This window comes from Zootoca vivipara, chromosome 3 (assembly GCF_963506605.1).
Source record: "Zootoca vivipara chromosome 3, rZooViv1.1, whole genome shotgun sequence".
NCBI classification, from domain to species: Eukaryota; Metazoa; Chordata; class Lepidosauria; order Squamata; family Lacertidae; genus Zootoca; species Zootoca vivipara.
The window spans coordinates 14,131,251-14,147,652 of NC_083278.1; the positions used below are offsets into that span (position 1 = coordinate 14,131,251).

The 16,402-nt window shown below is 42.5% G+C and overlaps 2 protein-coding genes across 3 annotated transcripts in view; one reads left to right on the plus strand and one right to left on the minus strand.

Moving 5' to 3' along the window:
- Positions 1-5,477, minus strand: part of ESF1 (ESF1 nucleolar pre-rRNA processing protein homolog) — a 29,423-nt gene extending 23,946 nt beyond the window's left edge. Inside the window, exons 1-2 of the mRNA XM_035110058.2 lie at positions 5,307-5,477; positions 1,521-2,166 (exon numbers count right to left, since the gene is read on the minus strand). Coding sequence (XP_034965949.1) covers positions 1,521-2,133 — 613 coding nt within the window. The 5' untranslated portion in view covers positions 2,134-2,166; positions 5,307-5,477. The remainder of the gene's footprint in view (positions 1-1,520; positions 2,167-5,306) is intronic.
- A 26-nt stretch (positions 5,478-5,503) lies between these two features.
- On the plus strand, positions 5,504-16,397 carry NDUFAF5 (NADH:ubiquinone oxidoreductase complex assembly factor 5). Of its 2 annotated transcripts, none has more exons than XM_035110059.2 (11): positions 5,504-5,771; positions 7,455-7,495; positions 7,855-7,918; positions 8,331-8,378; positions 8,471-8,574; positions 9,296-9,335; positions 10,341-10,538; positions 11,167-11,227; positions 12,103-12,186; positions 12,951-13,033; positions 13,197-16,397. In XM_035110059.2, the coding sequence occupies exons 1-11, from the start codon at positions 5,568-5,570 to the stop codon at positions 13,284-13,286; spliced, it is 1,017 nt and encodes a 338-aa protein (XP_034965950.2). In that variant the 5' UTR covers positions 5,504-5,567; the 3' UTR covers positions 13,287-16,397. The 2 variants fall into 2 exon arrangements, with proteins under 2 accessions (XP_034965950.2, XP_034965952.1); XM_035110061.2 differs by lacking the exon at positions 5,504-5,771 and adding an exon at positions 6,021-6,039.
- Positions 16,398-16,402: the final 5 nt, after the last annotated feature.

A 16,402-nucleotide genomic window follows, 5' to 3' on the forward strand; every position in this document is an offset into this window, starting at 1 on the left:
AAACTACTCACTTTGGTGAAAAAAGTTTTCATAACACTGTTTTTTCACGGGTTTCTATTTAAAAGAGACATTCCGGGGGGGGGAGGGGTCCATAGATGGGCTTAGGCCGGGGATCTGCAAACTAGGTGAGTGCACACACAAAAATCCAACACAATAAAATAAACTCTAAGCAGAAAGCTTGTTTGTTTATGTGCATTTTTCCCTAGGGGGGGTTCATAGCTTTCATCAGATTTGCAAAGGGGTCTGTCACCCAAGAAGGGTTAAGTGCCACTGCTCTAAGTCACAGGTGAGAAACCATGACATGCAGTCCTCAGCCCTTGACCTCAATTCTTGTGGGTGATGAGGGGGGGAACTGAGTAGCAGAAAGAGAGAAATGGCAGTGGCAGCAGGAGAGACAGCCACTCATAATGAAGGGCTCTCTGCAACTCAGTTTAGGGCTGCCAAAGCCAGCCTTTTGTCCTTGTACTGAGAGCCAAAAGTCTGGGGGACATGCAGGCTGCTGGACGACATAAAATGAAGTATAAGCATGATGGCATAGGAACCTGTTTATAGGGATAGGCTAGCCATGATGCAGTGGTACTCTGGAAGTGGAGATTCTGCGAACTCTTTGTAAGAGACTGCACTGCAACCAGTTCCACTGACACTTGGTGCATTGTACAGCCCTAATCCCCAACTAGATTTTGCCATCTATTTCAGGAGTGGAGAATCTGAGGCCCTATAACTCCTATTAGTCCCAGCCAGCATGGCCAGTCATCAGGAATGCTGCAAGCTGTAGTCTAGCAACATCAGGAAGATGACAGATTCCCCACCCCAATCTATTTTAAAGCACAGATCTAAGACAGTTTTCCTCCTCAAGTTTAACATATACCTCCACAGAGTTTACCATTAAGTGCACTTCTTTCCAAATCATGTTTGGAAAACTTACTGATCTTCTGCAACACCACAAAAGCAATTATTGTGCTAGTTTTGGCAAAATTAAACAGTCTCCAATATAAGAAGTGTTGCATGCAGAAAACAGAGGCACAGAGAATTATTATTCATTTTGGCTATGATTCTATGCACTTATTTGGAAGTTGCATTGAAACCCACATAGGGGTTTGGATGAGCAAATCTCAGTATATTAAACCAAGATACACATGAGCCTTTTTTTGCTCCTCCCTTCGCGGCAAGGCATTTTAAGTAAATGTGGAAACTGCAGATTGCAACACAAGCCAGGATCTTAAAGTCCATTTCAAACCATGGTTTAGGACAATGGCTTGTTTCAAAGCTGATGACCATAACTTCCCATTTCAAATGAAATGGAAAACTATGGTTCATTAGCTGCTTCCTGGTTTGACTGCTGCACTCCGCAAAGGGTGAATCAAAGGGGCTTGTGTGCATAAGGAAAAGACTCATGTATATCTCAGTTTGATAAACTGAGGTAGGATTATCCAAACTGGCTAATAAAATGTTACATCCAAGGAAAACTGAGTAAGATTGAGACACAGGTGACAAATTTCAATTAATTGCATTCAACCAACCTAATTCATTTCTCTTATGGTTTACATAACTGTCTATGCTGCTCTTCTTCACTGCTTTTTCCTTTACAATCTTCGAGTTCTCAGGATACTTTCTGCCTTGCTTGTTCTGCTTCTTTGGTGTAAGTTCCTTTACTTGTTGAAATTCAGTCACTTGTGTGCCTTTTACAGTCTTTTTGGACTTTAACGATTTGCTTTTCTGGCCTTCATTTTTTAAAATACCCAGTTTTGACAAAGAGGAACTTTTATCTGTCCCTTTGCTTTCTTTCCCAGAGTTACTATCAACAGGAGACTTCTCAGATACTCTCTTTTCTTTAGTCTTTGCCTTCTCTCCCCGAGATTTCTTCTTAGTTAATTTTTGGTCAGACTCTGAAAGATCCGAATCTGAATCGGAAAGGTCATAAAAGCGTCTCAGGTCCTCTGTAGAGCTGTGTTGAACAGGCCGCCCTCGCTTATCCACAGTGTACCTCAACTTGAATTTTTTATCATGAAACATAGCCTGAAATCTTTTATCAATTTTGATTTTGCGATCTTTTTCTGGCATTTCCCAAAATCTTGGGTCTTTTGTAATGCGGGAAAACCGCTGGTCACTAATGAGCTCCTTCTTAGACTCCATTTTCACACTTTAAAAAAAGCCAAAGTTGAACTACTAAAAAAAGAAAGAAAGAAAGAAAGAAAGTTTACATCCATAAAGCAATTCTATCACAGGAATAAATGCTTCACTCTGAAATTACTGACAGTTTTTATTAAGGAGCAAGGCAGCACCAAGCTTTACAGTAGTTTCACAAGACTTACAGATTAGTAAAGTTGGAGTAGCAAACATAGTGCCTTCCAGATGTTGTTGAACTCCAACTCCCATTATTCCCAGCTAGTGGTCATGCTGGTTGCAGTTCATGGGAGTCCAACATCATCTGCATGACATGGTGTTGGCTACCCCTAAGCAAAGGAAGAAAGTTACACACCCAAAGAAGCATATGGCACAATCTGGACAAACTGTGAGAACTATTCAACTTTCTTCCTCACTTTTCAAGTTCCATTAAATGTAGTCTGATCTGGATAGGACCATGGCTTTTCTGGATACTACCTTCTGATATTTGCCCTCCAGGTTCAACTGGAACCAGTGCAAAATATGCTTTCTCACAATACCAAGAAGTATAGGCAAGGTACTGTGAGGTTCAGCAGAACCAACAGAAATGCACCCCACCCCAGTTCCCAACACAGGTTATCAATGAGGAAAATCCTAAAACCAGGTGAGAAGTGAGACTGGAAAGAATCAAGATAATCAGCAGCATCCAGGAATTACTGGATGTGAGAAAACAGCACATACATGAACTAATTGCCTAGAAACGTTTGATACATACAATTATACTAAATAGCAGTGATGAAGGAGGGTTTCTTACAACAGCTTTTTCCAGGGCAGCTGGCATATTGCCATTCTTAAAAGGAGAACTCATAATCTGTTCCACTCACTAGACCAGGCATCCCCATACTTCGGCCCTCCAGATGTTCTGGACTACAATTCCCATGCCTGCACTAGACATTCCTCTCTGACTATATTAATCAACCATAGCAGGCAAGGATTGAGAAGGCAGGTAGGAGCAGTGGACAACTTCACAGTTCCAAGGATCCCATTAACATCTCAAGATGAATAAACAGGACAAGCAGGTGCCAGGGGCATAACAACACAACATGTAAATCCAGGTCAAAGTTGAGGTAAATGACCCTAAGATCTTCTTCAGATACTTTATTCTAAGAGCCCTTAGCAAATAAGACAAGACAGGTGGCTACCAGAGAGAGGATCTTTACAGTGGTGGCATCCCAGGTGCAGAATGCTCTTGCCAGAAAGGCTTGTCTGGTGCCCACACTGAAAACTTTCCAGCACCTGATGATTACCTTTTTAATTTTTGAAAAGCTTCCATCATTCTTGCTTTTTATAAAAAAATATATTGTAGTATGTTTTGGATCATTTGCAGTGTTTCCATATTCTGCCACTGGATTTCTTTTGCTCTTGATTTCATTTAAATGTTATGTTTTATATTCTAATCTATTTTATACCTTATGATCTTTACTAAAAAACAGCTCAGACAATTGTTGTTGTCTGTGTGATATATACTGTAAACAGTGCTTTTTGCTAGAAAAATAGGTGCCAGTAATCACCATGAAGCTGTTACAGTACATGTCACACTTTTTAACAAGAAAAAATAGAGGTGCCAGTGCTGCATACCATTGAGTACCCCCTGGGGGAAAAGCTGACTGTAAATAAATAAAATCTACAAAATGTACTGCAAAAGCCCCTGGCCAGGGGTGGCACAACCACCATTGCAGAGGCCCCCGGTGTTGCTGACCTTGCCCCTCGCTTCTTCCTGGTTGCGCGGAGGGAAGGGGCGGGCCAGAGAGCAGCGTCAGCGGCTGACACCCCTCCGCCTGAGTAAGAAGAAGCACAAAGTGCGTGGCAAGCCGATCCATAGCGCGCTTTGTGCTTCTTCCTACTCAGGCGGAGTGGCGAGGGGCACCCCCGGCAATACGCTCCGTAGTGCACACGTGCGAGGAACCCGCTCCTCCGTGCGCATGCGTCATGACGTAGCGAGGTTACGTCATGACGCATGTGTCACGACGGAGTGGGTTGCCACCCCGGGCAGCGCAGAGGCTCTGTACGCACCTGCCCCTGGCCTCACCACTGTCTCAAGAACAAAGACGCAATAGGCCTGTAATCACCTAGGAATACAGTAGTTTTGCTGGCTAAATTTTCGCAAACACAATGATGGCAGAAAAGTAGGATTTCATGTCTGCCATCACACCAAGGAGAAGGTCAGGTGTGGGGAACCTTTGGCTTTCCAGATGCTGTTGAACTACAGTTCCAATCATTCCTGAAATGTAAGTTACTTACTGTACAAGATAAAAGCAGCACTCTCCTATCCTAAATATGATAAAAGCAGTGCTACGAGTTGGCTAAAAATATCTCAGAGGCGGATTTGTCAGTTGTTGACCACTTTTTGAGGTGATAAAGGCTGCAGCCCGAAGCACACCTACACAGAAGTAACTCCTTCAAGCTCGAGTAAGACTTACTTCCAAGAAAAATATGCATAGATTTGTACTGAAACATAGGAACAATTTATGCAGGGAAAGCATATATTCATATCTCCCATCTCCATCACCGAAAGGTTACATAGCTGCAGTTCAAACGGCTGCACATTGGGTACAACAGAGTACAAAACATACACGTATGGTGTAAATTGTACAGTGGTAAGTCGGTTTAAGAACAGTCCGGTTTAAGAACAATTTGGTTTACAAACTTCACAAAAGTGTCTTAGTTTGACAACTTTACCTCGGTCTAATAACGGAATCTGAATGGTGGAAGGGCACTGGTGACAGGAGGAGGCCTCATTAGGGAAAGCGCACCCCGGCTTAAGAATGGTTTTGGTTTAAGAACGGACTTCCGGAACGGATTAAATTCATAAACAAGAGGTACCACGGTATTCCCCGACTGAAAAGTGCAGAAACCAATGGCTTCAATTTGCAAGAAAGGAGATTCCAACTCAACATCAGGAAGAACCTTCTGACAGTAAGATTTCTGTTTGACAGTAAAACAGGCTTCCTCGGAAGGTGGTGAACTCTGCTTTTCTGGAGGTTTTTAAGCATCTGCCATGTATGATCTAGTACCGCAGCAATGAAATAAAGCCGAGAAAAGCGCCGCCTACGAACATTTACGAACAAGGTGCCGCTGCCTCCCCCCAAAGAGGCGCAACCGCTCCACGGGGCCCACGAGACCCGCAGGCTTCCCATACTCACCGCAGCTTCTCTTTAGGATGCACAGGCACGAGGAACTTCCGGTGTCGGCGAGGGGAGGGGGAAGCAGCGCACAACCTCGCGTCACTTCCGAAAGACTGCGCGTGCGCAACTAGCGCTTCCTGGGAAGGCCGGCCTCCGGCGACTTCCAATTGGAAGGCGCGGTCAGCTGGGCGGGATATTACAGGATATTATTCCCAGCGAATAAACGGAAACAGAAGCAATCCTTGGAAAGTCCGGCGCGTGGGTTCGAGGCAGGACCGCATGCGTATCGTTTTCTCGGCGATGGGCGCGAGGGCGCTGCTGAGGGGACCGCACCGCTGCCTCCTCCTCGGCGGCAGTTCGGGGCGCCGCTCCGCCGCGGGCCCCGGCGCCCTCAGCCCCTTCGACCGGCAGCTGAAGAGGAAGCAGAAGGAATGGGCGGCGGCGCGGCCGGAAATGCAGCGCTGCGAGTACCTGAGGGAAGAGGTGAGCGTTGCTGGGGGCGGGGCAGGGCGGAGAGCCCCCGGGCCGGGCTGGGTTCCTGGACGCGGCCCCCTCGGCTCCCGGCACCCAATGCCGAGAACGTAGAAGGGACCGTTTTCGTGTACAGTGTTTGGGCCAGCAGCTTCAGCGTCCGGTTTTGCGCACTGGGATCCGCGAAGGTTGAATAGGTCTCCATGTCATTCGGATATGCTAAGGATCATTCGACCCACCCAAGGTGGTTGGAGGAGCGGGGCATAACTCTTCAAGCCAAGTAAATAAATAATCCTGCCCCCAGGATACAGTGGTACCTCGGTTTATGAACACAATTGGTTCCGGAAGTCTGTTCATAAACTGAAGCGTTCATAAACTGAAGCGAACCTTCCCATTGAAAGTAATGGAAAGTGGATTAATCTGTTCCAGACGGTCCGCAGGGTACTTAAACTGAAGCGTTCATAAACTGAAGCGAACTTTCCCATTGAAAGTAATGGAAAGTGGATTAATCCGTTCCAGATGGGTCCGCGGAGTACTTAAACTGAAGCGTTCATAAACTGAAGCATGGGTGTAATTGGTTCCGGAAGTCTGTTCATAAACTGAAGCGTTCATAAACTGAAGCAAACTTTCCCATTGAAAGTAATGGAAAATGAATTAATCCGTTCCAGATGGGTCCGCGGTGTTCATAAACCGAAAATTCATAAACTGAGGTGTTCATAAACCGAGGTTCCACTGTAATAATAATAAAAATGCCTTATTTATCCGCTGCTAACCACGCTGCCAGCCTTCCAGCAATATCAGTCCAAGTGCATGTGCCTGATCGCTAGCAAATGGGGAAACGTCAGTATGAAAATTTATAGTCCCAAATTTACTTTGTCGTTCCTGCTCTTTTTTCTTTCTTTTTTTGCTGCCTGGATTCAGACATCTAGCGTGAACCATGGTTTGGCTGTTGGGCACACTTTGGTGGGATCCTGCACTCTACCCTCTGTGCCTCTGACATTGAGACTATGGCTAGTGCAAACCCTGCAATCTTTTTCCCCAAATATGTTTCAGGCTATCAGGTCAAAGTGAGGTGTGGAGGAAAGATAGAGTTTTCTTGTCTAGTACAAAAATATCATTGTATTCAACTGACTTTTATACAGAGTGAAATTAATGACCATGACTAACTCAGTTCTTGGACAGTGTTCTTGAAGCTATGAAGCTATGAACATGAGACAGGAGTGCCTGGCGTGCTCTGGTCCATGGGGTCACGAAGAGTCGGACACAACTAAACGACTAAACAACAACAACAAACTCAGTTCCAGTCGTTTCAATGGGTCTGTTCTGAGTAAAGGTTAGCTGGTTGCAATCCATAACTTGATCAGCCTTACACCACATTGTGCCTTGATTTGGAGAGGCAGAGGAGAGACTTTGCTGTTCTGCACCAGCAAATGTCTTAAATAGTTCCAGGAAGAAAGGGAGAATAATAGTCTGCAGGAGTTCTCATGATCACCAAATAATGGTTTGACATTCTGTTTGAATTAAGCCACTGATTGAGCATCACTTTTCAGTTAAATCAAATGTGAAAATAATTAAGTTCTTCCTAAGATCAAAATTGGTAGCGATACAAGTTAACCTGTAGTAGTGGTTAATTTATGCTTTGGAGGTGGTGAACCCATGTAGTGAGAACCAACTGTTCCTTTTTCTGTTTCACAGGTTGGTGGTAGGATAGCTGATCGAGTGTTTGACATAAGTAGGTAAGATATTAGCCAATCTAATTTGTATGTCTAGCTGTTTTAACAAAATCCATGCTATTTCAACTATACTGTAAAGTTTAAAGACAGCTGGGTACAGGGAATTATTAAAGCTTCCTGGTATCAATAGACAGTAAATTTAGGCAGGTAGCCGTGTTGGTCTGACACGGTCGAAAAAAAATTGTCCAGTAGCACCTTAGAGAACAAACCTGACCATTACCTTTTCACCTTTACCTTTTAAGTGTACACAACATTGCAGCCTGTGTCTAACTTGGAGAGTAAGAATTTCACCAAAGCATTATATATTAGGAGACTTACTGAGCTGCATCTTTGCAAATAATGTGCATTTATTTTTCCAAAAGGACTTTCCCCCTTGCATTGGATCTTGGCTGTGGACGAAGCTACATAGCTCAGCATTTAAACAAGGTATGATCTTCGGCTTGGATTTGAATTACACAGAGAGAACTAAACAGTAGATCAACCTTGGGCTTATCTCTGAGGCATAATAAAAATAGGTCTAGCCACAATGGGTTGGAGCCAGACTTGCCAATGTCAAATCTGTTTCGAGTCTGTTGTCAGCAAAATTCTGAGTGCTGTCACACACAATGCCAAATTAATAGCTTAACTCTGATTGATAACTTGGATGCAAATCTTGGCCTCTGATAGGATTTACACCCATGTGGATAGGATTGCACTTTATGTCATCCATTACACAATATTGTCTCCCTCTGGAATAAAGCTTTTAGATATGGACCAGAATATTCTTCTCCCATCCCACTCACCCCTAGATAAAATCGGGTAAACGGTTGGAGACATTTTACGGTCATTTTTGTTTCAGGATGTCATTGAACAGCTTTTTCAAGCCGATATTGCAGAAAACGCTTTGGTAGGTAGCTGTCTTGTACTTGCTAGCTGTTTAATCCATGATATTCTACCTTAACTGCAGTCCTAAGACATTTCTATTCTAATCTGATTTAGAAAAATGCAATAGAATCTGAAATACCCAGAGTCAGTGTTATCGCTGATGAAGAATTCCTTCCTTTCAAAGAGAATACATTTGATCTTGTTGTCAGTGGACTGAGGTAACTAATAAATGAACTAAGGTAAACAAAATTGTTTCTAGTGATTGTGGCTTAGCTCTGCAAAGGCTTATGGGTGTGAATTAAAGCATTCCCATGCATGGGGTGAGGTTGAGGAAGAGCTAACTTTCTTTAGAATTCAGTCCCTGGCACTATAACTGTTGCTGCTTTGGTGATGGGACTTGAGCTATCAAGATCTACAAATTATTGTTATGTGAAGGGAAAGGCACCCCCAAACTTCGGCCCTCCAGATGTTTTGGACTACAATTCCATCCCTGACCACTGGTCCTGTTAGCTAGGGATCATGGGAGTTGTAGGCCAAAACATCTGGAGGGCTGCAAGTTTGGGGGTGCCTGATCTAGTCCAACCCCCTGCAATGCAGGAATATATAGCTTTCCCATACAGGGATCAAACCTGCAACATTGGTATTATCAACATCATGCTCTAAACAACTGAACTGGATATGTGGAGTTGTGCAGAAAAATAAGATTCCAAGACTACAGTCATGTGCACTGGGACCTATTTCTGAGTAACTATGCATAGGATTGCACAGCAAGTGTGGCTCATAGCTCTTGTCTTAGCCCTTTATTTACTCTTTCATGTTTTATATCCAATACACTTACCTTTGTGCCAGTAACCCAACCTGTGCTGCCTGAAACTTGCATTGCTGAGAGAGCTCTATACCTTTTATTAATTCATTTTTCACTTAAATTGTTTTTTTTAGCTTGCATTGGGTAAATGATCTTCCCAAAACATTGCACGAGGTAAGTACGAGTATTACTGCTCTTATAAAGTTGATAGATAGGAATTTGACTGAATATCTATGACTACTGGTGAAAGTAATGTTTAATCATACTGCGTTTTTCCAGATATGCTGGCCATATCTTTACATTTTCCAGTTGGAAACTGGGAACTATCACTTTATTTATTTTTTTAAAAAAATGTCTGGGTAGGCTGGGACATGGAGAGTTGTCTATCTGCCTTGATATATTTTGGGGGGAGTGAAGAGGTGTCTTTTTAATTGTTACCCCCCAAAAAACTCTCACTTTTAAACATTCAGGTACTGGAAATGTCAGTGTTGTAAATATATACTGTATCTTAATCAGATGCTTTGTTTATGCTCTCTAGTCAACCTATATTCTAAATCAGGCATCCCCAAACTTCGGCCCTCCAGATGTTTTGGACTACAATTCCCATCATCCCTGACCACTGGTCCTGTTAGCTAGGGATCATGGCCAAAACATCTGGAGGGCCGCAGTTTGGGGATGCCTGTTATAAATCATTTATCCTTGTGCTATTAATTATGTACTAAAACAGCAGCACCCTTGTAAAAGTAGGAGCATTAGCATGCACAGAGTAGTTTGGGGGGTTGCAGAAGTATAAAAATACTGGAATGAGGGTGATCAGGGACCCTTAAAATAAACCAATGAGGACTGAGCACTCCTAGTGAGCAAAGAATGCTGACATGGGAGGAGGAAACAGAGGGGGAATGGTGGCGGTGGTGTATTGTGGTTTACTGCAATGGGAAGTGTTCTAGTGCATGCTGCCTGAGCGCTCATGCTTCCCTCCTCACCTGGCACAAGTGGGGGTAACAAACAAGGAAGCCACAGTGAAAACCTGGCTGTGCTGTCCAAATCAGGGATTATGGTTTGTTTCTCCCCAACGAGGTTTAAACCATAGTTTGTTTGGCTTGTTTTGGGAGCGAAGTTTGAACTATACATATCACCACAAAACAACTTTTGTTACTTAACTACAGTGACTTGTTTCAGATACATCGAATCCTTAAACCAGATGGAGTATTTATCGGTGCCATGTTTGGGGGAGACACGCTCTATGAGCTTCGTTGCTCTTTACAGCTGGCCGAACTGGAAAGGGAAGGTGGATTTTCCCCACACGTATCTCCGTTTACTGCTGTCAGTGACTTAGGACATCTACTGGGAGGAGCTGGCTTCAACACATTGACTGTGGTAATTATCAGTTACAAGAAAGGAAGCACTGAAAACAGTTGCTTATTGAAAATATCTGAATGAAGTTGTGTGATTTTGTTTCTCCATACAGTCATACCTCGGTTTAAGTACGCTTCGGTTTGAGTACTTTCAGTTTAAGTACTCTGCAGACCTGTCTGGAACTGATTAATCCACTTTCCATTACTTTCAATGGGAAAGTTCGCTTCAGGTTAAGTACAGACTTCTGGAACCAATTGTGTAATTAAACCGAGGTACCACTGTATTCATACCTCAATTCTTCTTGGCCAATCTTTCTTAAGAAGCTGCTGCCTATTCTATTGGATGGCCTATTCTCTTCCTTTTTCCTTCAGAGACTCTGCCCCTTGGTCCTCTTACTAATTAGGTTTCTAATTACTACCTACTCTGTTTCCCCTTTTCTCTGTTTGCTGTAAGTGGCACAAAGCTTTCCTGTTGCTGGTTTGGTGTAACATGCTTTATCTAACCAAACTCCTCCTCTTCTATTGTGTATGGAATCAAGTTTAATTTATACAAAAGAGCTGGGTTTAGTCTTGCTTGTGTCCCACTATTGGGCCTTTTTGAAGTGCATTATTTTGAATATGTTTAAAAACCTAAACCTTACTATTTTTAGGATACTGATGAAATCCAAGTTAATTATCCAGGGATGTTTGAGATTATGGATGATCTGCAAGGCAAGTCTACTTTTTTCATTAACAAATCAGTATAGCATACTATTCTGTATATCATGGTTAAATGCCCTAGGCTTTGTAGAGGTGCATTCCAGGTGGCTAATCCATGACACCTATGTATCCTGTATGTATATTCAATGGGTGGCATGGGAATCCTGTGTGGCCCTCCAGATGTTGTTGAGCTACAGCTTCCATCATCACTGACCATTGGCCATGCTGGTTGGCACTGATAATAGCTGATGATGGGAGCCCAGGATCCCTATCCCACTCTTACAGATTGGTTAAACAGAGTAATTTTTTTTTGTAGAATTCAGGTTGATGTTTGAACAAGAAAACATTGTCTGTTAGCCTTTGAAGGGAGCACTAATTTAATGTATTAATTTAATGTATGTTACTAGTAGCGTGCATCTTGACTACGGTAGGTAGCATGCCATCTCTGATCAGTTGTGAATCTCCAGTCTAATTTTAGATCAAGCTGAATTGAACTCGATGGTGCTTGCTTCTGAGTAAACATAATATAGTGTTTTAGAAAACAATACTTCTGGAAAGTTTTCCTCACACTGTTTGGAAGATGTTTCCATCTAAAGTGGTTAAACCACCTATCTATAATACTCTGCATGACCATCACAATATATACTGCTTTGTAAGGTGTCTCTAGGGCTTGTTTACCATGATTGCAGTCCTATGCACACTTCTCTGAGTGGAAACATCTTTGAACACTGAACACCTCTAAGTAAATATGTATATGATCAGGTGGCAGATAGGATTTTTGAATTGTGTATCTCGTCCCTTATTGTCGTATTACTGATCTGAAATGCAGAGTGTGAAACTCATCGTGTGTGCTGTATCTTCTTTTAAAGCCTGAAAACTATTTTTAGGTATGGGAGAAAGCAATTGCTCTTGGAGCAGAAAACCTATGCTACACAGGGCAACCATGTTGGCGGCAGCAGCTGTGTACAGAGGTGAGTTTGGTGTTTGAACTGGAATGTGTTAACTTAATGAGATGGGTACCTTTGATAGACCTGTATTGGCTTAAATAGACTAAATTTTACTATATGGTGAAAAGTTGAGCCATAGCTGTCTCTGAACAGGTTTGTGCCATATAGTTTCACCAGCCTTCCCTGTAAACAAGTGTTTTCAAGGCTGGTTGCCCATCCTTTTCTGTTTTCTCACTTCTTCCTCCTCCCCACCATAATGCACACAGCTTTCCAATGCTGGAACATATTTTGCTTCCCTTAATGCCAAGAAAGAGTGGGAGCTCACAGCTGCTTCATTTAGCTGGGCAAAGAACCATGATATGAAAGTTGTCATTCTTTGCTCTCTTCTGCCAAAAGGACCAGCAGAAGTGGAGGTTCATGCAATCACCATAGTGAAAGAAAAGCCGCACACTAGCATAACACTTGGATGATTGTTCTTTTTCCCTAGTCCTTAAAGAATTTAAAGGGCAGAAGCTGGCCAGAAAGGCTTCTGGTACAGAAAGTGGGTGGGGAGTTGCCTGCCTGGATGCCTGACTAGCACTGCTTATCTTAGTCAAGTGGCTCATTTCATGCCTGAGTTGCGCAATCCAATGACTTAAGTAGTTCCTCAGTATCTAAAAATAAAAAATAAATAAATGTATTTATATATTATGCAAATAAAATTATGACTACCTGCTTAGGCAATTACGTCTGTGTCCTATTCTGCAGTATTTCTCTGGTATTATGTATAATAAATGTTTCTTCCATAGAAATGTATGGAAATGATGATGGGACTGTACCTGCAACATTTCAAATATATTACATGATAGGTTGGAAATTCCATGAAACCCAGGTAACGTGCATTCCTTTGATTACATCTGGAGTGTCTAAATAAGCATATATTTACATATATTGTGTTAAGCTTTTTCAGTGGAATTCCTTTACCAACTTTTATTTAATTTGATTAAATTCTGTGCTCTTCATGCATAACACAATTCCTTCTGTCTTCTTTTCAGGCAAGACCAGCACAGAGAGGTTCTGCAACTGCGTCATTTGGCGATCTGAGAAAAATTAATGAGCTAATTCCAGGAGGGAAAAAACATTGAGATGTGGTGTAATTAGTGGACTTTTGAACTGTGGATATTCACACTGCCATGTGCTTTTTAAAATTGCCGTGCCACTGACATTATTTATGTATGTAAATAGAAACAGCATAGGGGTGTGGATTTTTATTATATCATGGTATTTCATGTTTCTGTATAGAATTCAACTGACTAAACGTAAGAGAATGTAACAGGAAAGGTCCATATATATTAGGACTAGGGCAGGCATAGGCAACCTTGGCTCTCCAGATGTTTTGGAACTACAACTCCCATGATCCCTGACCACTAGCCCTGTTAGCTAGGGATCATGGGAGTTGTAGTTCTAAAAGATCTGGAGAGCCAAGGTTGCCTATGCCTGGAGTAGGGTAAGGTCTAAAGCAGGGGGTGGTTAAGGATCAGGCCCCAAGCAACCTTTTCTGCCCCCCCCCAAGGCCCCATTAAGTTTGGCGGTGCTCAGCACCTGCTGAGGATGCAGTTTGCCCCCTCTTCAGTCATTAGATTGAGTGGAAGGGAACAGTAGCACCATGTCCCCCAAGCTGATCTACATGTAAAGGGTGCTGTGTAGACATACATGCATGCATGCGCAAGAGCATAGGGTGCCATTTAGACCCCAAAGTGCAGGTATGTGGCTCTTGGTCCAAAAAAACAACAAGCACATTTAGGCACCCCTGGTCTAAATCCATACGAGATGTCCACTTTGCTGAAGCCAAGAAAATGTGGGCCTGGTCAGTATCTAGACAGATACTAAGTAGGGCTTTATTTCAACTTTCAAAGCTGTCGGCCTTCAAATCACCACTTGACTCCTTGATCGGTCTTGCTACCCCTTTACTTTATTCTGTGATTCACGCAGAGCTATGTTTCTCACTACCTCTACCAGTCCATTGAGCAGTCTGTGAGCTGGAAATCATGGAAAAAGCTGAGCAGGAAAGAAATGTAGCTGTATGTAAATCACGAGCACTTACCTAGGGAAGACATTGACCTCTATTAAGAGACTGGAAATGTAATAAAACATTAAGCTTGATCAGTTAAATGCATAAAAATTATCCTATCCTACTTCCACAGAGCTCAGAATAACATTTGCTTTCTTCCTCTGTTCTTTTGTTCGACTGATTCGCCCAAATTTACCCACTGTGCTAACTCGGGTTTGAATCTCCACTCAACCATGTTACTGGTCTCTTGGTTCAGACCAGTCTGCTACACTAACACTGCCTTCTTCCAACTTTGCTTATGGGTACTGATAAACAATAGTTCGTGTAGAGAAAGAAATTAGCATTTTGCCTTACACCTTAGCAAATAAGTCAAGCAAGGGCAAGATTAATCCCAGCCTTGGTTCTTATAGCCATGTAAAGTAATCTGAGAACTCTGTACAGTGTATCACAGACTAAAATTAAAATTCTGGGATGAGAAACAGGATTTTGACCCATATATTCACACTGAACAAATTTACATAATTTTGTCTCTGCTAGTCATGGAGGACATACTGGCATTTGCTTAGAATCAAATTATTAAATCAATTGTCAGTTTCACATACAAGCCCAGTGCTAGGGGCACTTCCACATTGTATGAAACAGTACAGTACTCTGGAAGAGGACCCCGGAAGGCCCAAGAGCACAAGCATGCATGGAAGACAGTGCAGCCTTTTGCAAGCTTGCTCAGAAAGAAGTCAAGCCAACATAAGTTGCTCCCACACATTTATTACAGTTAATACCAGGTTTCTTCACCTATGCACGGAAAAACCAAGATGAAGACATCCCTTATTTTAACACACATTACTTTAAGCAAACCACCCACCCTCACTTAATACTACTGTACTTAAGAAGCTCGGACATGGAGCATTAAAGCCCAGACCTATGCCTAGAAATGCAGCAAAAAAGGAAGCCTGGAGGAGTGAAGTTGAGGTTAGGTTTGGACTACCCAGCCATAAATGCTGAAAGGTGATAAATGCTATTTACGACAGGGATGGGGAATCTTTGGCAATTTGGCTCACCTTGAGACCCAGTTTGGCCCATGAAGCAATTTTCCCCCAACCACCACCTTGTGTCATGTTATGTCAGGTATGGGGCATGTAGAAACAGCTTGATGGGGAATTTGATCACATGGGAATCACCATAGGGAATTTGATCACGCAGCTGATCTCTGCAGAAGGCAGGCTTAACCAATATTAACCAATAGCCATCTCAACATTACAGTCTCATTAACTTGAAACACACACACAGACCCCTTTAAAGCTGTAGGCTTACACTTTCCTGGGAGTAAGCTCCACAGAACTCAAGAGAACAGATGCATAGGATTCCACTGTAAGTTTTGCAGGTTTCTTTCAAAGCTTGCAGAGGAGAGTGGTGACAGGCTGCCTTCAAGAGGAAAAGATTCCAATACACTATGGCCATTAAAAAATTCAAGAAGCTGAGGGGACCTCTACCTTAACTGAAGCTTTCAAAGGTTGGGTTTATGCAGAGAAACTGCCTCAAAGAAGCAACCCAGGAAAATAAGACAAATATTTGATGACTGGAAGAAAATAAGCTACATACACTTGGGGCTCATCCAGACTTCCTTTTGCACCGCCCACTGCAGGTACAGGTCCATGCTTTAAAGATATGTGTCCAAGTGGGATTGAGGGTTTTTTCCACCTGGCACTTTCCCTGGAAAACCTGCATTTTACCACTGAATTGGAGAAAATGGTAAATTGTAGAAAACCCAGTTGCCATATGCTCTGATTCAGTGGTAAAATGCAGGTTTACCTGCATTTGGGGGGGGGGGGCACTCTCACACTGAACTTTAAAACCCAGACCTGTGCCTAGAAACATGGCACAAAAGGAAATCTGGATAAGCACTGAGTGACATTAGAAAATACTATTTCCAGGCAAGATTGGTACAAATATGCTATTTATACATGTTTTTTAAGGCACAGCTTGCAAGGTTATGAGTCAGGTGGCTTTTGATTTCAGTTTTAAAGTGTTTTGTTTCAAACTGAATGGTTGTATAGGGAGGTGGTACTACTGTTTTTTATTAGGTTTTGACTTGTTGCTTTTTAATGCTGAATAGAGACTAAAGTAATATTCGTGCTGAAAACTATGTTAAAACCATAAGAAAAAAATGAACAGGACTTTCAAAGAACTTTC

Bases quoted from the DNA above. Each gene is read 5' to 3' on its own strand.
- NDUFAF5 (XM_035110059.2), top strand. From the start codon at position 5,568: ATGCGTATCGTTTTCTCGGCGATGGGCGCGAGGGCGCTGCTGAGGGGA. The intron at 8,379-8,470 runs GTAGGTAGCTGT...AATCTGATTTAG, and splicing joins ATATTGCAGAAAACGCTTTG to AAAAATGCAATAGAATCTGA. The intron at 9,336-10,340 runs GTAAGTACGAGT...GACTTGTTTCAG, and splicing joins TTCCCAAAACATTGCACGAG to ATACATCGAATCCTTAAACC.